The sequence below is a fragment of the Hemicordylus capensis genome, chromosome 16 (assembly GCF_027244095.1).
Source record: "Hemicordylus capensis ecotype Gifberg chromosome 16, rHemCap1.1.pri, whole genome shotgun sequence".
Lineage (NCBI taxonomy): Eukaryota > Metazoa > Chordata > Lepidosauria > Squamata > Cordylidae > Hemicordylus > Hemicordylus capensis.
Genome location: NC_069672.1, coordinates 11,050,274 through 11,072,491, shown reverse-complemented (window position 1 = coordinate 11,072,491; position 22,218 = coordinate 11,050,274). Strand labels below are relative to the sequence as shown.

At 48.2% G+C, this 22,218-nt stretch overlaps 1 protein-coding gene across 6 annotated transcripts in view; it reads right to left on the bottom strand.

The window, feature by feature from the left end:
- Positions 1–22,218, bottom strand: part of CFAP74 (cilia and flagella associated protein 74) — a 73,394-nt gene that overhangs the window by 41,632 nt on the left and 9,544 nt on the right. For all 6 annotated transcript variants that reach the window (XM_053281249.1, XM_053281248.1, XM_053281251.1 and 3 more), the window contains exons 6-16: positions 20,269–20,373; positions 15,609–15,782; positions 15,045–15,155; positions 14,201–14,303; positions 13,209–13,366; positions 11,224–11,428; positions 10,289–10,471; positions 6,777–6,953; positions 5,839–5,957; positions 3,871–3,937; positions 2,708–2,797 (exon numbers count right to left, since the gene is read on the bottom strand). In XM_053281249.1, the coding sequence (XP_053137224.1) occupies positions 2,708–2,797; positions 3,871–3,937; positions 5,839–5,957; positions 6,777–6,953; positions 10,289–10,471; positions 11,224–11,428; positions 13,209–13,366; positions 14,201–14,303; positions 15,045–15,155; positions 15,609–15,782; positions 20,269–20,373 (1,492 nt within the window). The remainder of the gene's footprint in view (positions 1–2,707; positions 2,798–3,870; positions 3,938–5,838; positions 5,958–6,776; positions 6,954–10,288; positions 10,472–11,223; positions 11,429–13,208; positions 13,367–14,200; positions 14,304–15,044; positions 15,156–15,608; positions 15,783–20,268; positions 20,374–22,218) is intronic.

Below are 22,218 nucleotides of genomic sequence, written 5' to 3'. Positions count from 1 at the left end.
GGCCATCAGTCAGGTACCAAAATTTTGTCCAGCCAGGTCCTCTCTCTCGCAGGCATGAGAGACAGGCATGAGAGCTGGTCTTGTGGTAGCAAGCATGACTTGTCCCCTTAGCTAAGCAGAGTCTGCCCTGGTTTGCATTTGAATGGGAGACTAGAAGTGTGAGAGCTGTAAGAGATTCCCCTCAGGGGATGGAGCTGCTCTGGGAAGCGCATCTAGGTTCCAAGTTCCCTCCCTGGCAGCATCTCCAAGATAGGGCTGAGAGAGATTCCTGCTGGCAAACTGGGAGAAGCCGCTGCCAGTCTGTGAAGACAATACTGAGCTAGATGGACCAAGGGTCGGACTCAGTATATGGCAGCTTCCTATGTAGGGTTGGTCGGTTCAAGCCTTGGAGCAAAAAAAAGGGGAGAGGGTTGTGTGCCACACTGGTCCCTGAGTTTGTTGATCCTGGTGTCTGCCTCGCACCGGAGGTCCAGCACACTACCCCACAGGACAGCCCTCTCATCCCAGGCCATCCCCTTTATAGTCATTTATACACATATAAATGTATTAAATAAATAATAAATAAATAAATAAAATTTGTATACCGCACAAAGAAAAACTTAAAACAAGACTATAAAAATTACACAATGAAAAATATGCTAAAATATAAAAAACAGATCTCATTTTTAAATTTTTTAAAAATACATACGTAAAAATACCATACAATATACAAAGAAGCAGCAATGGAGACAATCGCATACGCTTGACTAACAAGCAGTAGGTTGCCGGTTCGAATCCCCACTGGTACTATATCAGGCAGCAGCGATTGAGGAAGATGCTGAAAGGCATGATCTCATACTGCGCGGGAGGAGGCAATGGTCAACCCCTCCTGAATCCTACCAAAGACAACCACAGGGCTCTGTGGGCACCAGGAGTCGAAATAGACTTGACGGCACACTCTACCTTTACCTGAGTAGAGTAGAACACACTGAAAGCTGAAGGTCCTGCACCACTATCAACTCTTTTCCATCTCTACCTTGCCAAAAATCACAATGAACCTTCTCCTCCTCCACCACCACCCCCAAAATCTGGCTCATGTACTAGCAGAATGCCAAAGTTCAAAAGGCATCTTAGAGGCAATCGAGTCCAGAACTCTACCCACAGAACAGCTGGGCCCAACTCACACATCAGAGTAGTCTGAGGAACCTATTCCAAAAACCACCCCCTTTAAAAAAAAAAGAGGGGGGGGTACCAGCTTTGCAAGCTTCCCACTTTTAGGAATCCTACACTGCCACTTTGCCACGTGTTCTGAGCCAGCACATGCCACGGAATGAATCACGCACTGGGTGGTCTCACCAGCCGCTTGTAGATCTAAGTGTCTAGATTTCATAAAAGTGCCCAGCCTTGAGGGAGCTCTAGACTCAATGCCGACAGAATAATGCATTATACCTTTCCCCCCTCGGATACCTGGCTTGAAACGTTCCTGAAGAGACAGCTAACAATGGAATAACAAAACAGAAAACCCACGGTTCGTAAACTTTTATGGCAAGCGGCGGGTGAGATTTAATGATGGTCTTGTTTTCGACTGCATTGCTAATTTTAGGGATGCAATCTCTGCAGTCGTCATCTTCTGGTGTTATACTCAAACGCACTATTAAACAGATCCACCTACCTGCAGTTCGGGAGCTGTGCAGTCTTTCATATTAACGAGAACCAACCAAAGCAAAATGTACCTGCATTTACCTGCATCCAAGACTAAGTTATGCCCAAGTTCTTTGTTGTTAGAAATTGGAAGGTCATCTTAAATTCAGAGTCCCCTTCGGGTAAATACAGGTATAATCAGTATGTAACCTCTCTCTCTATTTTTTTTTTAAGAGGAGTGTCTTAAATTCAGAGAAGTCTTCAGTTTGCTAAGATACGGTATTGTTTACATCAATGGCAGCCAAATTCTGTATTCTTGCAACCCCTTCGTTCTCCAGGCAGTGACCGCTGAAACAGTGTCTATTTTGTCATACAATGCAACCCCTTTCTAAGTGAATAGATGTTATGGGCTAGTTGGCAGGTTTGGCTTTTTTTAAAAGCCAAACTTTGGGTTATGACCCATTTGACCCACGAGTATACCCCTTAGGTTCTGGCAGCACAGAGGTGCTGTCTTATTGAGTCAGAACTTTGCTTCCTCTAGCTCAGTATTGTCTACACTGACTGGCAGCGGCTCTTTGAGATTGCAGGCAGGAGTCTCTCCCAGGCCTACCTGGAGATGCTGCCAGGGATTGAACCTTCTGCATGCAAAGCAGATGCTCTGCCACGGAGCTACGGCAAGCACTATTACATATAAATGTTGAACTTGAATGGTTGAATGCCCATCAGTTTTCACTTCCTATGATCTGGAACATAGGAAGCGGCCATATACTGAGTCTGACCCTTGGTCCATCTAGCTCAGTATTGTCTTCACAGACTGGCAGCGGCTTCTTCAAGGTTGCTGGCAGGAATCTCTCTCAGCGCTGTCTTGGAAATGCTGCCAGGGAGGGAACTTGGAACCTTCTGCTCTTCCCAGAGCAGCCCCATATCTTACAGTGCTCACACGTCTCCCATTGATAAAGCAACCAAGACAGACCCTGCTTAGCAAACAAGACAAGTCATCCTTGCACCCACAAGACCAGCTCTCCACCTGACACATCGACATTCTGACACCGCGGGATCTCAACCCAAGAACAGATCTGGGACTTACCACACATTTCTTGGTTGAACATTTTAGCGGGATCGAAAAGGACCCAATCTGCGATAAAAATGTAATTTCGCCTTCCAGTTCTTCATTGATCTAAAAGGTGGGTTGGTGGGGAAGCGGCCATTAAGGATATAGTGAAACATCTCAGCAAAGTAAAAGCATTCTTTTAGCCCGTTCAAGGAGTTTAAAGAGTGTGGGGGGAAATCAAAGTACTAAAACAATCATTATCCCGTACAGTTGTCCGGCTCTAAAAGGCCCTCCCGGGGCAAATTCACCATAATAGACCCCACCTACCTGGCTGCACTGGTTTCTGCCCCTTGCTCTGCAGTAGAGTGAGGAAGTGAATGAGACTTCTTTGAGCAACAGAAGGCTTTTAAAATAATCAATCCAGGCTATAGTAACACAATATAGTGTAACTGCATTGCCTGACACTTTGCTATCAAGTTACAATCTAATGTATGGGAGAGTGAAAGGGAGAGTGGGGAATATTTTGTGGGGGGAGGCATACCCGCTACCTTTTCCTCCCCCCCTTGGACTCATCCCTGCCCCCATGAGATTGCCATCCCCTAGCAAATGTCTGACCCAGGGCTCTCTTCTTCAAGAGGCCTTTTTCGCTCATTTCCACCAGGAACGGATGTCCGACATTGGCTCCATCGTTGTTTGTGATGGAGAGCAATGAAAAACTCCCCCGTCAAGTGAGCACAGCTACTGGGCACGCAAGTCGCTTTCACTACCACGAGATCTGCCCATGCCAGAGGCATATCTAGGGAAAATAGCGCCTAGGGCAAGCACTGAAATTGCGCCCCCTGTCTGTCTGCAAAGGTTCCCCCTCCCCTCGCTGGCATCTAGGGCCTCGCATGTGCGGTGGCTGTTTAAATATATATATATATATATATATATATATATATATATATATATATATATATAAAATGGCTGCGGATAACAAAATGGCCACTGTGCATGCTCAAATGGCCTCTGAGAAGCCTGGCATGGCCTAGGGCCTCACAGAGGCCATGTGAGCATGCACGGTGGCCATTTTGTTTTCTGCAGCCATTTTTTAAAAATGGCGCCCCCTTCAAGTGGCGCCCGGGGCATGTGCCCTGCCTGCCCTACCCTAGATACGCCCCTGATGCCATTTTATTATGCTGACGGCCTCGCCCTCTTACCATTGGCTTGAAGGTCACCCCGACTTCGCACGACATGCCGGAAGACATTGGGCCCGGCGGGTCAAAGCTGCGACGACAATTCAAAGACAGAATTAGAGAGAGTGTCCCTCGACAGCTTCTCCGTGCCGTCAGCAAAAGGCAAGGCTCACAACTGGGAAGGATCCTCAAGAATTTTGTGAGTGATCTCCTGCCTTTTAAGCCATTAAAAGATGGGCCCGGAGCTCAGTGGAAGAGCGTCTGCATGCAGAAAGTCCCCGGTTCACTCCCTGGCAGCATCTCCAGATAGGGCTGGGAGAATCTCCTGCCTGAAACCTTGGAGAGCTGCTGCCGGTCAGTGCTGACAATACTGAGCTAGATGGATCAAGGGTCTGACTCAGTTTGGCAGCTTCCTATATAAGGGAAGGGACCATAGCTCAGTGGCAGAGCATCTGCTTGCATGCAGAAGGTCCCAGGTTCAGCATCTCCAGGTAGGGCTGGGAGAGACTCCTGCCTTCTGTAGCGGGGGGGTGGGGGAGAGGGAAGGGTGGCTTCTGCAGCAGCACTAAGGGTGGGGGGAAAGGCGCCTTGGCAACCCCCTCAGCCCCATGGCCCAGGGACATTTCTCCCCCCTTGTTTAATGGTGCCTACACCACTGACAACAACTCCCACTGCTGCGATTTCACCAATTTACCACTCTAACATGCCAATAAGTCAGAGGATGAAGCCAGTTCAGGGTTTGTTATGCCCGGATAACCCGCCCACATCAAAAAGCCTCACACTCACACACACACACACACACCCAACACCCAGAGGTTGCCCAAATCAGAACCTTGGGGAACTTCTCCCAAAGAAACAAGCACAAGCCATCAAGTGGCACTTGCTTGGCGCGCCGCGAAAGGCAGGCAGAGATCATTATTCTGCACCCACGTTGCATTACTGAGCTGCCTCCGATTTCCCTCTCGCGCACACACACGCACACTTTAGCTAGCAAGCGGCAAGGTCTTTGGAGGGTGAAATCAGTTATTGTCGTCGGATGATTTGCCCGCTTGGGGTGGAGGATACACCGTGCCGCTTCAGCAGGGCGTGAAAGAACACATCAATATTCCAAGTGGCTTATTCAGGGTGGGAAAATGTTCGTCGTCTAGGCAAGCTAAGTGAACTTGGTTCAACACACACACACACACACTTATATGAATCTGAGGCTTCAGAGCAGGGGTTCCCACGCTTGGGTGCCAGGACTACAACTCCCATCATCCCCTACTGCTGCCAGGCACGGAACTTGAAACCTCCTGCTCTTCCCAGAGCGTCTCCATCCCTTAAGGGGAATATCTTCCAGCGCTCACACTTCTAGTCTCCCATTCAAATGCAAACCAGGGTTGACCCTGCTTCGCTAGTGGGACAAGTCATGCTGGCTACCACAAGACCAGCTCTCCTCTCAGGGATGAGACTTGGGGTCTCATCCCTGAACTGTCAGATACAGCAAGTTGCAGCTGAGAAGGACCCCTCTCAGAAACCCCGGAGAACTGCTTCCAGTCAGTGTAGATCAGAAATGGACAGCTGAGGTTCCCAGCTGTTGCTGGACAACAACGCTTGCTGCTGGAGATGAGGGATGTTGAACAAGAACTCCCATCATCCGCAGCAGCAGGGGACAATGGGAGTTGTAGTCCCCTGACAGCTAGAAAGCTGCTAGTTGGCCTTTCCTGGTGCACATTATGCTGAGCTGATGAGACCACCGCTCAGTAGTCAAGCATCTGCAGAAAGTCCCCATTTCCTTGGCAGCATTTCTAGGAAGGACTAGGAAAGACTCCTGTGGGAAGCCTCGGAGAGTCTCTGCCAGTCTGTGCAGATGATACTGAGCTAGGTGGACCAAGGGTCGGACTCAGCAGAAGGCAGCTTCCTATGTTCCTATGAGCCAGAGGGACCAATGGGATAAGGCAGTTTCTGACATTTCCCCCGGAGCCAAGCCAAATCACAGCGACGCTTACTTACTCGACAGTGAAAAAATCCTTCAGGTGTTCGCTGACGCCCCCCAGCTTGCAGTAGTTGATGCTGTAGAAGGCATTGATCAAAACCATCTTCTTTTTATACGTTTTGCCAATATCAAAGTCCTGGAAATAAGCAAAAGGTATGCCACTGGTGTCGTAAGGCAGGAGGAGATTTCATGGTGGTGGTGAAGCCCCTGGCACTGATTGGCTGAACTGCCCTGATGTCACACAGAGGAAGGGCAAGCAGCAGCATCTCTTGCTGCCGCTGAGCTGTTAAGCCCATCCTAGAGAGGCATCAAGGAGAAGAAGGGGCCAGAAGAAAGCAAGGAGCCCAGGGAAAGCACACGAGTTTCCACATTCAGAGAATCACATAGTCCCATGAATCACATAGTCCCATGAATCACATAGTCCCATGAATCACATAGTCCCATGAATCACACAGTCAGAGTTGAAAGGGAACTTAGAAGTCTTCAAGTCCAACCCGCTGCTGATGCCTGCCCATCTCTGTTTGAAAACCTCCAGCGACCGAGAGCCTACCAAGAAATAGAGGCAGGCTGTTCCATGGCCCAGCAGCTCTTACAGAAAGGAAATGTCCCCCCTAAATCTGTCTTTTTAACCAGCTAATCCCAAGATGCAACCATAACTGAACATAAGTTCATGTAATGGAACTAATCACGTCTTCTACCCCACCTCTGTTTCCATAGCCTCCTTCTCCTTCCCAAGTGCTACTGTTTAGGTTGTAAGCCCCTCGGGGCAGGTAACCTGTTTTCTCATACTCTGCAGTACGTACAGACAAATACATATTTAAGAGCATAAATCAAAGTCACCAAAAGTTCATTTCCACCGGCCTTTACCGCTAAGTAGGTAAGAGCCCCTGCCCCCGTCTTTTTGAAATAGGCCCCAATCAACTTCCTTCCCCAACAACAAATCGTCTGCACCAACCTTGAAATGGATGATGCTTGGCTTGCTATAGAAAGGGCGTCCCGTATATTCGAGGCCAGAGACCCTGTGCTTGCGAATAAATCCACGGCGCAGCTTCTCCAGGTTTTGAGCGTAAATCTCCTTCTCCAGTTTGGTGGCCCCCAACGGTTTGGAATCCGTTCTGTCATCTGGTATGGCCTATGCAGGGCGGGACCATAACGGAGAATTATAAGCTCACTTTGGAGAGGTGGAATCTCCCCCCCGCCCAGCGCCCCCTCCAAATCAGCTTTGGAGATCCCTTAGACACTTGCTATGGCCACAGAGAGATGAGCAAGAGATCCAACTGAAGCACAGAACCTGCAGATTTGCAGGAAAATTGTCATTTCACCAGTTTATTTTTAATTAGTTAGTTAGTTAGTTAATTAATTAATTTTTAACATTTATATCCTACTCTTCTTCCAAGCAGCCCAGAGCGGTGTACATCGTTACATTTATCCTCACAACAACCTTGTGAGGTGGGTTAGGCTGAAAGATAAGTGACTGGCCCAGAGTCACTGTGAGCTTCACGCTCTAACCACTACACCACGGTGGCTCTGCCAAAACATCTTTAAGACAGAATGTCTCCTTATACTCAAGGAGGAGGAGTTGCTGAAAAAGAAGTGCAAGGGGAAAGGATTAAAGCCACCCGCCCTCAGCACTTTAGTCTCTATCCAGACTGCTGCGCTGTTCATCCTCCATAACTGCTATTAATATCTTATATGTACTTCAAAGAAGTTTGTTCAGAGGGTCTTCAAAAGATTTGAAGGAAACTCCCCCCGCCCCACACACACACACAATGCCTCCGTGTTAGTAAATGGGACGGAATGATCACGGGCTCAGAATGCAGTTAACAGATAAGCAGGTGGGTGGAGCTTATGGAACTCAGTGGCTAGGAAGGCTTTAACAAGAGCAGGGGATTCCTCAGCTTGAACACACCTCCCACAAGACCCTCATAACCCCTTCTGCTGGGGAAGGGAGGGGTATAAAACTCTTGTTTTCTCACCAGCCATTTCGCAACTTTATGTTTGAGGAGGAAGCTGTTTGAAAAGGAGCAGCAACTGAGCACCAGTGGCCAACGCCCCCCCTCCAGAAAACAGAAACAATAAAATCTGCGTGTGAATTAAGAGTCACGTTACAGCAGGGACTCCTGTCTGTATTGCTAACTTCTGTCCTTTCCCATGCACAGGCTCAGGTAACACATGCACAGCCGGGGAGGAGAGCTGGTCTTTCCCAGCACAAATCATCTCCTTCGCTAAGCAGAGACTGCTTCCGTTTGCCGTTTGGATGGGACACTCAGTGTGAGCCGCTGCAAGTTATTCCCCTTAGGGGATGGGGAGGTAGGTAGCTCAGCGGAAGAGTATCTAGGTCCCGGGTTCACTCCCTGGCAGCATCACCAGGGCTGGGAGAGACGCCTGCCTGAAAACTTGCAGAAGCCGCTGCCTGTCAGTGTCCAGGCCTGCACAACGTAGGCCCCCCCAAACTGTTTTGGACTACAACTCCCATAATCCTCAGTGACAGTGGCCAATAGCCAGGGATTATGGGAGTTGTAGGCCAACATCTGCAGGAGGGCTGGAGTCGAACAGCCCTGGTAGCCCATTCTGAGCTAGGTGGACCAAGGGTTTGACTCAGTAGAATGCAGCTTCCTATGTTCCTATACTGTAAAACTTTTTAATTTAATTTAATTTTATTTTATTTATATTTTGTATCCGGCTCTTCCTCCAAGGAGGCCGGAGCGGAGTACTACATACTTAAGTTTCTCCTCACAATAACCCTGCGAAGTAGGTTAGGCTGAGAGAGATGTGACTGGCCCAGAGTCACCCAACCAGTTTCATGGCTGAATGGGGATTTGAACTCGGGTCTCCCCGGTCCTAGTCCAACACTCTAACCACTATACCACATTGGCTGTTGCAGGTCCCTATTTTGTATTATCTCAAATGCAGCAAATCTCCGCCACACATCTCTCACATCCCACTACATGTGGCCGCCCCAACGTTGCCTCCCAAAGTTGCAAAACAACTCAGGAGAACAGAATGCAAACACTCCGGGCTCAGGCAAGAAACAGCCGTTCCCTCTTTGCAATGGTACATTATTTATTTCCAAGCTGGACCTTTCACACGGTGCTGAGCAACACCTAAAGAGCCACTCTGCTGCCTCCACCGTGGGGAGAAGACGGATTTCTTCCCCCCACACACACACGCAATCCTCTTCATCACCAACTCAACAGAACGTCATGTTCGGTTGCAGCAGTCAAACAAGCCAGCAAACACGATGTGAAGTCTGTCTTCGCAGATCTCCGAACTCAGAATCGAGCCAGCTAATTTCTCCTCTCGTTAAGGGAGGAAACGCTCTCAGAATCATGTCAGCTTTCAGCTCCTAGGGACTGACAGTGCTCTAAATGGGTGTTTTGGAGACTTTTCTCTGAGTGAAATGGGGCCGGGTGCGGGGGGGTGGGGAAGGAACCAGTCGCTAATGTCATACCTAGAAGATCAGCAAAGCCGTGTTTTACTTCCCACCTCTGTGTCGGGGCTTAGAGAAGCCACCAGAGCAAAGGTCTAATATTGCCAGTTCAGTCTGGAGGTGGATTGCGAACAGTGTTCCCCCATTGTGGTTGAGTACAACTCCTATCATCCCCAGCTGCAATGGTCTATGGCTGGGGATGATGGCAGTTGTAGTCAACAACATCTAGGAAACCCTGTTCCAGGGGAAAGTGCTCACAACTCCGTCTCCTTTTCTCCACCGCACTTGCGGCTACTTGGCTTGCTCCAAGGTTGTGTCGAATGCTCCCCAACTCCACATGTAGTCATCAGGTGAAGTTGCCACTAGTGAGAGTCGAACAATCCAAAGGTCATGAAAGAAACAGGTTTAATAAAAATCTAAAAAGGTGCTGTTTGCTATGGTATGCCCTCTGTATGGGCAGGGACCTATTTCATCAGATACAGTGTACAGAACACTAGTTTCCAGAGAGGGAGAGAGAGAGAGAGAGAGAGAGTGTGCCTTCATCCCTGGCAGATATCCACAGTTTAGGCTCGCTGTTGGCCTTTAAGAGAGCCCTGAAGACTGACTTGTTTGGCCTGGACTTCCAAGGTTTTTAAATTGTATTTTAAAGTATATTAACTAGTTTCGAGTTGAATTGTTTTTGAATTGAATTGAATTGTTTTCAATTGAATTGAATTGAATTGTCCTTTGGATGGGGCGGTTTATAAATATAATGAATGAATGAATGAATGAATGAATGAATGAATAAATGAATATCCCTGTACAGTTTTTGTGTTTGTATATTATATATTTTAAATCTGATTTGTTTTCGTATTTTTAGCTTAATACTTTTAACTATCATTTTTATTATATGTTTTTTAACTTTTGTAAACCGCCTTGGGATTGTTTTTAATGAAAGGCGGTATATAAATTTAACAATTAGATAGATAGATAGATAGATAGATAGATAGATAGATAGATAGATAGATAGATAGATAGAATGAAATGCATGTTCTCACCTCGTCAGAGATGTTGAACTCTTGATCCCAAATTCCTACAAATTCCGGCTCGGCCAGAGTCCCTTCCTCTTCTTCTCGGTCTTGCCTTTCAGGGGCCATCAGCGGGGAAGAAGCCGTCACATCTTCTGAACTGCCACCTTTGCCTTCAAATGAGGAACAGGGCGAAGGGGTGCGCCTAGATTTCTAGAGCAAGACAAAACACTGTGACTGACCACCCTGGTGGTCGCCATTTTGAAAACAGAAGTTTCACCCATTTACGGAGCAACCTCAATTTTCCGCACTCAACCACTGTCCTGGGCACATGGCACAACCTTGTGCAGAGAAATCACATTCCATGTCCCGAAGAGTGTTTTGTGTAGTAGTGTACAAGCTTTGTTGTTGTTGTTGGGACACAGAAGACATCACCTTCGGTGTCCCCAAAGCTGAGTGTTTTGTGCCACAACAACTTATTTTAGCAACTTTTGTGATCATGTGTTTTTTGCTTCAGTTTTCTGGGCAATCTTCTAATCAGGACTGACCTTTCCCCCAATTAGAGATCAATTAGATCTCGCTATGTTTCTAACTACAATCAAATGCAGAATCTCTGCAGTCTCTCATGGGCGTGGGAGCAGGGAGCATCATGGGTATCATGCAGAACCCAGCTTTAACCGTGGTTCCCCATGATGTTTGAACAAGCCCGCTCTCTCTGAAACTGGAGAGCCTATCTAGCCATCTAGCGTTGATAGACCTAACTTGCATTAACTGGTCCAATTGTCCTAAGCTATTCCCCATGATCACATCTTGCGGCAGCAAAATCCTCCAAGTTAGTTCCCGCCCTGCAAGTCCAGCCCCACCAGGGCCACCAACCGAAGCAACGGTAGGCATTTTGAGTTCGGATGGTTAGCAATACCACCAATTCACCCATTCCTAAAGGCTCCCGGCCCTTGGGCGCTCACCTGCGCCACGCTTTCCGCTGAACCGGCACACGTCTTCGCTATGTACTGCCAAGTTCTCACGCGCCACTTCACGGCGTCGGAAGGCTTCTCCCGTTTCGGTCTCCGTGAGCGGGACAGCTTCTTGATTTTCTCCTGCTGGGCTTCTTCTTTCAGAATCCGCTCCACAATTTTGAGCTTCCGCGCTTTCTGTTGCTCCTCGAATTCCCTGCATTTCAAGCAATGGCCATGGAAACCATAGGAACATAGGAAACTGCCATATACTGAGTCAGACCCTTGGTCTATCTAGCTCAGTATTGTCTTCACAGACTGGCAGCGGCTTCTCCAAGGTTGCAGGCAGGAATCTCTCTCAGCCCTATCTTGAAGAAGCCAGGGAGGGAACTTAGAACCTTCTGCTCTTCCCAGAGCAGCTCCATCCCTTAAGGGGAATATCATACAGTGCTCACATGTGGTCTCCCATTCAAATGCAACCAGGGCAGACCCTGCTTAGCTATGGGGACAAGTCATGCTTGCTCCCACAAGACCAGCTCTCCTCATGACTCATGACACAAAGGAATGGATGTCTACCCTGTAACAGAGCGGATTAGAGACCCACAGCCAGGACAGCCACCCTCATCCAAATGGAGCTCTCCACCTCCCCGTGACTGTTTTTATGCACAGAACTTTACATCGAGGGTTCTAGCCACAAAGCTCCCATGTCACATGCAGTTTGGGCCCAGCTCTGACCTACACAGGTTGTTCTATACAGACCTATGCAGGTTGTTCAACCCACCCAGCTCTTTGAGAGGAAAGCTGGCCTTGTAGTAGCAATTATGAATTGTCCCCTTTGCTAAGCAGGGTCTGCCTCGGCAGATCCATGCCTGGGCAGGGTCATGTGCCCAGTAGGTCTCTCCATAGCTGAGTGCCAGACCACCTGCTATGCATGTAGAAGCTCCCGGGTTCTTCATTCCCTGGCAGTGTCTCCAGGGACGGCTGGGAAAGACTCCTGCCTGAAACTGTGGAGTGCTGCTGCCCGTCAGTGTGGACAATACTGAGCCAAAGGCCTGACTTGGTTGGCAGGGTCATGTCTTCATCGGGTGGATCCATAGCGGAGTGCAAGTCTACCTGCTTTGCACGCAGAAGGTCCCAGGTTCAGTTCCTGACGGCATCTCCAGCTAAGGCTGGGAGAGACTCCTGCCTTGAAACTCTGGAGAGTTGCTGCCAGTCAGAGTAGACAATGCTTAGCCAGATGGACCAAGGGTCTGACTCTGTATAAGGCAGCTTCCCATGTTCTATAAAGCTGCTCAGCGAACTGATACATAGTACTATATGGCAATTTTAAACACAGATTAGCAAACAAAGACTGATAATATTCTCTTATTTACTTTTGTACGCTCCCTCCCGTAAAGCACGGCATCCACATTCTGTCTCTAGCGAGGCCGCGCCATCCCAAATGCCCAGCATAATCTCTCACACACATTCCCAGGCTCGGGTCCCCAGATGCGGTTGGACTACAACTCCTATCATCCCATGCCAAACTGGCAGTCCTTGTGGCGGGGAATGATCCGTGTTGTAGTCCAACCGCATCTAATAGGGATCCATGTCTGAGAACCCCTGACCTGTTACAGAGACAGGCTTGACTAGATATCTTCGCCGCAAAAAAGACATTGGTGGGTTTTTTGTTCTTGTTTTTAAAGCAGACCCAACAAGAAAGTAAAAGCAAAGTGTGCCGTCGAATCGGTGTCGAATCGGTGTCGACTCGTGGAGACCACAATGCCCTGTGATGGTCTTTGATAGAATACAGGAGAGGTTTACCATTGCCAGGATGAGATGATGCCTTTCGGCATCTTCCTATATTGCTGCTGCTCGTTATAGGCGTTCCCCATAGTCTGGGAAACACACCAGCGGGGATTCGAACCGGCAGCCTCTGGCTTGCTAATCAAGTCGTTTCCCCGCTGCGCCATGAAGTGGCGAAGAAGAAAGCACTCCGTGCAAAATTGGCAGCTCACTTTTTCCGCTTCTCAAACTCCGCCTGCCGTTTCAGGAGAAAGGCTTCCCGGGTGACATTATGCCCTTCGGCCTGGATCTGCTCCAACATTTTCTGCTCTTGCTCTTCGGCTTCCAGAGCTTTGGCTCTGTCCTGCGCCTGGAGGGTGTGGAGGTGCTCCTACACGATAATAAGAAAAGCGCACATGTATAAACCCACGAGAAGGAAAAACCAGCAGGGTGGGAGCCAGCGACTTGTTCCGGGCGGGGACGGACGGCTACCCTCCAGATTTGAAGCCGTTTCAGCAGCATTCTCCGGGAAGCAGACGGAAGGAATAAACAGACTCTTTGCACAGTGGAAAGAAGCCAATGGACTCTCCAGAGGTACTGTGGCTATTTGGGCTGTTAATTCAGAGTCTGCTGGGGTGTTGAGCCTCGACCTGGCCTCTCTGTGTGGCCAATGGCAGCCAACTATTTTGAGGACAGTCTGAGCCAGAGAGGGACCTTTCATGATTGGTCTCTGGGACAACCCAAAGAGACCACAGAACACCAATTTTAAAAGAACCACACTGGCTACAGGTATGTTGCCCAGCAAAGTTCTGGTCATTACCTATAAAGCCCTTAATGGCTTGGGCCCAGAGTATTTCAGAGAGTGCCTCCTTTGTCATGAGATTAGAAATGCACAGATTTCTATCCATATTGTTAAAAACGATGTAAGCTATTTATAGCTATATTAAATGTATCTTTTGGGCAGCAGTCTGTGCCTCAGGGTTATACTACCTGTCTTGCACGGAGAAGATCCCCAGGTCCTTGGGAAACCCACTGCTTACTTCCCTGCAAAAGGAGGGTGTCTATTCCTCCCTCTTCAGCCCAAGTTAGCGTCCCTCCCAGTGGCCATTGATGGGGTCTCCCTCGTCTTTTTAAAAAACAAACAACAAAAAACCTGTGAATCAGGTAAGATTAGGGGCCTGTTTCCTTTCCCTGTTTCCCGGCTGCAGTGCCACCCACATCATACCCGACTGGCAGTGATGTGGGTCTTCAGAGAGATCACCGTCTCCATCCTCCTTTGCAGATGTTCCTGCTGTTTTGCTTCCTCGGCGGCTTCTTTCTCATGAACCCTGTCAGAAGAATACAACCAGGCAAGGTCACAGTCTACCCAATGGGCCAAAGGCAACTTCCTATGCAGTTATTTAGGGCAGGGTTTCTTAATCTTGGGGGCCCCCAGATGTTGTTGGACTACAACTCCCAGAATCCTCAGCTGCTATGGCTCTTGCTTGGGGATTCTGGGAGTTGTAGTCCAACAACATCTGGAGGCCCAAGGTTAAGAAACCCTGATCTAGGGGATGGGGGCCATAGCTCAGGAAAGAGCATCCACTTTGGATGCAGAAGGTTCCAAGTTCAATCCCTGGCTTCTTCAGGTAGGGCTGGGAGAGACCCATCTGATATCCTGGGAGGACTGCTGCCAGTCAGTGAAGACCAGTATTGTCTCTCTCTTCCTGTTGCTCCCCTGCACCTGGGGTTTAGAGGCATCTGAAGACAACTCTAGAACCAGGGGGAATTTAGGATTGACAAGAGGAAGTACTTTCCTGCATAGTGCATAATCAACCTATCGAATTCTCTGCCATGGGATGTGGTGATGGCCACTAGCTTGGATGGCTTTATAAGACAGAGGACAGGTCTATCCATGGCTACTAGTTTGGTGGCTATAAGCCACCTTCAGCCTTCAGAAGCCTCCTGCTAACAACCCAGAAAGTGGTGACTGCAGAGATTTCAGGCTGCGTTGATCTGCCCTTAAGGGTCAAATCCGTCACGGGCTGCTCTTTAAAGGCTAACTTTAAGGAGAAGCATAAATGCCGAACCTTGCCAGACTTTTCTTCAGGAAGCTGACCGCTTTTTGGTGGTTCCTCTGGTCCTCTTCCAATGCGTCCAGAAGGCCTTGCTCGTACTCCTCATTCGCTTCCTGGACTTTTCTGCAGAGAGGCAAAATGCAGATGAAAATGGGGAGCAGTGGGGGGCTTTGTCCTCAAGTTATAGGAGGACGTCTAGAAGTGAGCAGAACTTCCTCTCTATGGTTAATAACAGCTTGGTGGGGCTGTGCAGAGATGTCAATCAGAATCAGCACGGAAATGAATTGTAACCTGCCTTCCACAGGCCTGATCATTCAGGGGTGTGGTGCCCCATCCTGGTTACTAGACAAAAACTATCCCTACACGATTGAAGCAGAGGCCTTGCCCTTTCAAGTGGTGCCCGGGGCATGTGCCCTGCCTGCCCCACCCTAGATACGCCCCTGCATTCACACCTCTCTGACAAAATATTTGAGCCATTTTTGGAAGGTCAGACTAGAAATTATTGATTGATTGATTGAATGAATGAATGAATATCTAGATTGGCCCCGATGCCACGGTATAGAATGGCCCCCTTACCTCTCGGTGTTCAGCCACCTTCGGCCCAACAAAAGAGTCCGGCCCTTCTGTTTCTTGAGCCGCTCTTCCGCGTGCTTTTGACGCTGTGCCTCCAGATCTTCCTCGTCCTGAGTGATCTCCTTGCGGAGATCGGAGAAGTTGCCTTGTTCGATTTCAATCTTCCACAACTCCAGCCTGGGGAAGGCACAAGCGGAGGACCACTGTTAACGAGGAGCGTCAACAGACTTTGGAACAATGCATTCACTAGGTCGTTTGGGAGAACATCGGTTTCCTCGCTTCCCAAGAAATGGTAGTGGCACAGGAGAGCATTTCTTAACCTTGGGCCCCCCAGATGTTGTTGGACTACAACTCCCAGAATCCCCAAACATGGCCTTTGTGGCTGGGGATTCTGGGAGTTGTAGTCCAACAACGTCTGGGGGCCCAAGGTTAGGAAAACATGGCATAGGATAAAACAGGATGGGGTCATGGGTCAGTGGGGGAGCATCTGCTTTGCATACAGAAAATCGCAGGTTCAATCCCTGGTGTCTCCAAGTTTGAAGAACCCCAGCATGAGCCCTCGGAGAGCTGCTGCCAGTCCATGTAGATAATACTGATCTAGACAGACCAATGGTCGGACTTGGTTTGACAGCTTCCTCTGGAGCATCCATATAGCTCAGTGGAAGCGCATCTGCTTCCCATGCAGAAGGTCCTGAGTTCAGTCCCTGGCAGCATCTCTAGGTAGGGCTGGGAAAGACCCCCTGAACCTGGAACCTGGAGAGCCGCTGCCAGCCAGAGCAGACAATGCTGAGTGAGAGGGACCAAGGGTCTGACTCAGAAGGCAGCTGCCCATGCTGCCACCTGTCCCCGCAACTGTGTTTTATTTATGCCTCTGGATTCACAAGAGGGATCTCAGGCCACTTTGGGTAGCATTTTTGGAACTTTTTAAATAAAACACATCGGCTGCTAATCGGCCTACTAAGAAGTGTCAAAGAAGCTTTGGAAATATATTAAAGCTTTTTATGTAATACTGCAGCAGGAGAGCCTGCTTTCTGCTTAATCGGTTGCTCAGGCAGCCTGTTCTTAAGCCTTTCCTCCTGGACTCACACTGATGTAGTCGCAAGCAATATTGTGACTCCGGGGAAAAGATTAAAAGGATGTCCCGTCCCTCTTCTTATCCCCCCCTGCTGACACTCTGTATCTCTCGCATACATTATTCTGGGGGGTTTCAAACCTGGGCCCCCAAATATGTGGGACTACAACTCCCATCATCCCCAGCCACAAAGGCTTGCAGGTGGTGAAGGGAGTTGTAGTACAAGAACATCTAGGGACCCACCTTTGAGAACCCCTGGGTTACGCCCTCTTCATCTCCAACTGAAACAAATCCCAAAGATCCAACTACAGATAAGGTTTTGTGAGCCCTTTTCTCACATATTTTGATGCGCAAACCGCTTTGAGAACTTTTGTTGGAAAATGGTATACAGTATCTATTTCTGAAAGAGCTGGGGATATTATGATCCTTATGGAACTGCACCTGTGGGTGACGGGCAGATACCAGCAGACACGGGGTTAGGTAACCGGCAGATACTTTGGTTTCACAAAAACATATGAAGGGGGAAACACAGGGGGCAAAAAAGAAAAAAAAAGTCCCCAAAATTGGCCTAATGCGACCCAATGGAGCAGAACGTTTGCAAGCTCAGAAGGTAGTTAACAGAGAAGTAGGTGGGCGGAGCTAATGGAATTAAGTGGCAAGGAGGGGAAAGGGGAGGGGGAAGTGTAGGAAATGTCTCAGCTTGAAGAAAACATCCTCAAGTCATCCACAACCTTTTTACGCACACCAGGGATATACTACAACATTTTGTTACATATCCATGGTTTTAAAAATAAAATAAATTTAATAATAAAATAATAATAATAATAATAATATCCACATTATTTCATCCTCGCTTCTCTTTCCCCATACCATAGCCTCTCCTTCTTGTCAAAATGTATTTTTGTATGTTCCTGTTTTGTTTACGCGACTCCGTAAAGTATCATATCCACGATCTATATCAGGGCTGCACAAACTTTGGCCCTGCAGCTGTTTTTAGACTACAACTCCCATAATCCCCACAGTGCCACTAGGTATGATGGGACATGTAGTCCAACAGCTGCAGAAGGGCCAACAATGTGAAGCCCTGATCTATATGAAAATATTATGATCACTATGCTACGCAGCTTGCTTGAAAAATGTCCTCCCAATGATGCTACGGGATTTTTTAATTTTTGGACAGGTTTTCCCCTTTTGTGGAAAACTCGGATTCCCCACCTTTCTCTCTCCGTTGCAGAAGGAGAAGGCGATCAAACTGGTGCCGTCTGGCAGAGCTCCCTCAAAACATCATTGAAAGTTTGAGCAAAGTAGGTTAGGCAAACATCTGTTGGTCTAGTCTAAATGGTCCTCTTTCAGGGCAAGGGATGAACTCCAAGTTGACCCCATTAAGCTTGTCTTCCTGCATGAAAGGTCTCTGATCTTCCCAGTTGCCCGATTTAGTCCGCCCGGCAATTCAGCTCATAGGAAAGTTTCATTTTCAAAGTGGTTAATTGTGTGGGAGCAATTGAGGACGAGGTTTTTTGCTCTGCATGTGTATACATAACAGGACTGCATAATTCCAGCCCTTGTGCAGATGTCAGACGGCAATTTAGGGAACAGTGACTGACCACAGTATGATCGGATTCAGCATATATGCCAGGAGGGAATCGCCATGGAGGTCTGACACAGACACTCTGGCCTTCAGAAGAGGACACTCTTTAAATGGAGGAATTTGGTGAAAAGAAAACTGCAAGGGGAAATCAAGAGAGTTACTTGGTTCCTGAAAGCACGAAGTTGATTTAAAACCACAGTAATAGAAGCCCAGTTAGAATGCGCAGTCATTCTTCACCAACGGTGGCTTTGCGGTGTTTTTAGTGGTTTTAGTCTTTTGTCTTTAATTTTCTGTCTTTTCCCGACTGCGATTCCCCTAACCCCATTTCCAGTGCATTTCTATCGCTCTCCAACCGCGAATTCGCCAACTGCGAGGTTTTCCCGGAATGGAACCTTACAGTTGGCGAGGGATTACTATAGATCAAAAGGGAGGAAATCTCGCATAACACTAGAACCAGGGGTCATCCCATGAAACGGATTGCCAAGAAATTTAGAACCAACAACAGAAAGTATTTTTTTTCCAGATGCTGCATAATTAACCTATGGAATTCTCTGCCACAAGATGTGCTGACCGCCAACAGCCTGGATGGCTTTAGGAAGGGCTTAGATAACAGAGGATAAGTTTGTCAATGGCTACTCGCCTGAGAGCTATAGGCCAACTCCAGCCTAAGAGGAAAGATGCCTCTACATACCAGTTGCAGGGGAGCAACAGCAGGAGAGAGGGCATGCCCTCACCTCTTGCCTGTGGGCTTCCCAGAGGCATCTGGTGGACCACTTTGCGAAACAGGATGCAGGAATGGATAGGCCTTGGACCTGATCTGTTGGGCCTAATCTGTTGCTAAGAGCGGTATTTTTGGGGTCGCACAAAGAAGGGCACCCCTCTCTCTGGTCCAGCCAATGCATTAGATCACAGGCTAGCAGCCTTCAGTAACGTTACAGCCCAAGCCGCCCTCGGCTTCTTGGCACAATCCGGTCATTAGCACAGGCACTGTTTGGAAACACACCTCGAGGTCAAATGATAAAAGACTGCAAAAAAAAAAAGGGCAGTCTTTTGCAAAGGGTGCAAAAAGACTGCACTACAGACACCTCCGCCTTTCTTAAGCCAGCTAGTCGATCATTAAAAGTTATCTCAGGCAGGAATCCTCCTATTTCAGTGATAAGACCCGAGTGCTTCCAAGCAAGAAATGAACCAACAAGCGGCCATTTCCCCCTCGTTAGAGTAAATGAATCGACTGGCAAAGATAAGGAAGAGAGCTCAGTGGTAAACAAAACTTTTGCATCATACACCTGGTATACCCAGTTTCCCCGTGAAGTCATCAGATATAGAGACACTTGTCTCCTCTGCCATTCAATGCAGGAACAGAAGGTGTACCTACACTTTAGCGATAGATACCTTTGCAATGCCTCTATCTCCCTGCCCTTCAGGAAAAGATAGTCTCACAGTTGCTCCGATTCTGCCCAAGGGCATGATTTTGGGTATATCTGCCTGTGGCAGACAACATGAATTGGAATCTGTTACATGACAGACTCTCACAAAGCCAGCTAAGGCTGTTGCTTCTTGCTTCTGTCCTTACTCCTGAGGGACCCCTGGATCGAACTTCGCACACCGAATGTGCACCAGGAATGGCTGGACTCAGTTTGGCAGTTTCAGATTTCCCCATGGGACTCCTCCAGAATGTGACCGTTGGTGGGGGGGAATCAACATGAAGTCTATTTCAAGGCCTCCCAGACAGTTTTACGAAAAGCAGGCAGAAAATATGTTCAACAGTGCAATCCACGTTTCCTTAATAAGGCGGCTGTCTTTTGCCTTACGCAGCCGAGTGTTAGACGTTAACACATTTGCATACTTATTGATTAATTCCCCCACTTTAAAAGCCAAAAAAGAAAAAAAAAAGAAAAAACCCTTAAGTAGGCTTTCTGGACTCAGGGTGAAATTGCTAAGTTGCGTTAACAGAAAAGCACAGCAATCAATCCTTTTGACTCTCGCTTGTGCTTTAAACTTACACATTTTCGTTGAGCATCGCAGCAATTTTGGACTGCAGGTCCTTTTCATTTTCCAGCTCACCACACAGGCGCCTATGCATTGCCTGTAGGCGGAACACGACAGCACTGTTACATTTGCAAAGGAAGGGAAAGAAAAGAGAGGAAAATGAATGTTAAAACCTGGTGCATTAAAAAAAAAAAAACACGCAACAAATTACCGTGCCCCAAGGGGGAAGCTTATGTTTTTGGAGCGCTGCCGGTTTATATTAATGGAATATCTTTCAATTATGTTTCTAAAGAGGCCATTTCTCCTTGCCGCCTCTTAAAAAACCTTTATAGTGGTCGACTGGCGATTGCGAAAATCAGAGCATTTCTGCACATGTTCCAGCCCATTCCCCAACACCGTTTGCAATGGCCAAAAAAAAAAAGAGAGAGGAAAGACATTACGACAGATATCGCTTCTAAGACAAACTTAAAGGGGGGAAATCCAAAGGGATTCGAGATTGAGGGAAGAGAGCTGGCCTTGCAATAACATGAACTGTCTCCTTTGCTAAGCAGGGTCTGCCTTGGTTTGCATTTGGATAGGTGACTACCTGCAAGCACTGGAAGGTATGGGGCTGTAGAACATCTGCTTTGCATGCAGAAGGTCCCAGGTTCAATCCCTGGCTGCATCTCCAGGAGGAGCTGGAAGAGACTCTTTGCCTGAAACCTTGGAGAGCTGCTGCCAGTCAGTGCAGACAATACTGAGCTAGATGGACCAATGGTCTGACTCGGTCTGGCAGCTTCCGATGTTCATTAGGAGCACCCATAGCTCAGTAGAAGGGCTCCAGCTTTGCACGCAGGAGGTCCCAGGCTCAATCCCTGGCAGCATCTCCAGGGAGGGCCTGGGGAAACCCCTGCCTGAAACCTTGGAGAGCCGCTGCCAGTCAGTGCGAAACATGACCGAGCAAGATGGACCAATGCTCTGGCTTGGCACAAGGCAGTTTTCTATGTCGAGTCAAACTGAGCTGCTGAATGAGGCAGTGCCAAGCCACGTTTCCCAACTTGGGAGTCCTCCAGACGTGACTGAACTACAACTCCCAGCACCCCCAGCCACAATGTATTACAGCTGGGCACGATGGGAGTTGTGGTCCAGCATCATCATCAGAGAGACACGTTGTCCACCCCTATTCGAGGGCACTTGCTGTCTGTTTTCATTCCGTCTTCTGATGCAGACTCTCAAAAGGGCTTTTCCATCTTATATTATCATTATTATTATTTATGCGATTTCTAGACCGCCCTTCCAAAAATGGCTCAGGGCGGTTGACACAGAGAAATAACAAATAAATAAGATGGATCCTTGTCCCCAAAGGGCTCACAATCTAAAAAGAAACATAAGATAGACACCAGCAACAGTCACTGGAGGGATGCTGTGCTGGGGGTGGATAGAGCCAGTTACTCTCCCCCTGCTAAATAAAAGAGAATCACCGTGTTAAAAAGGTGCCTCTTTGCCAAGCTATGCTCATCTCCCAAGCCTGCTGCTAGTAACTAACCATCTCCACCCTCGGCGGCAGCGAGGCAGATTTCTCAGCCAGAAGCCACTCCACGGACGAGGCCCTTGGTACAACCCTGTAACTGCTTCGACGAAGAAGAAGATCAAATGCCCTTTGAACCTCCCTTCCTTCCCCGGCATTTTGCAAGCACAAAGAGAGTTCAGCAACTCCGGCTGCTCTCCGGCACCTTTACCCGTGTTATAATTACCCTCCCAGAATCTTACCTACGAACCGAAAGGAAGATCAAGGATTTCAAAAGCTGCCACACACTTAGCTCTGGTGAGCAGGCATCCCTTGGGTGTGAATAGCACATGATGCAGAGAAAGAAAGAAGAAAGGAGAGCCTATCTTGTGGGAGTGAGCATGATTTGTTGCCTTCCCTAAGTGGGGTTTGCCTTGGTTTGTATTTAGATGGGCGACTACATCCGAGTGGTGTAAGA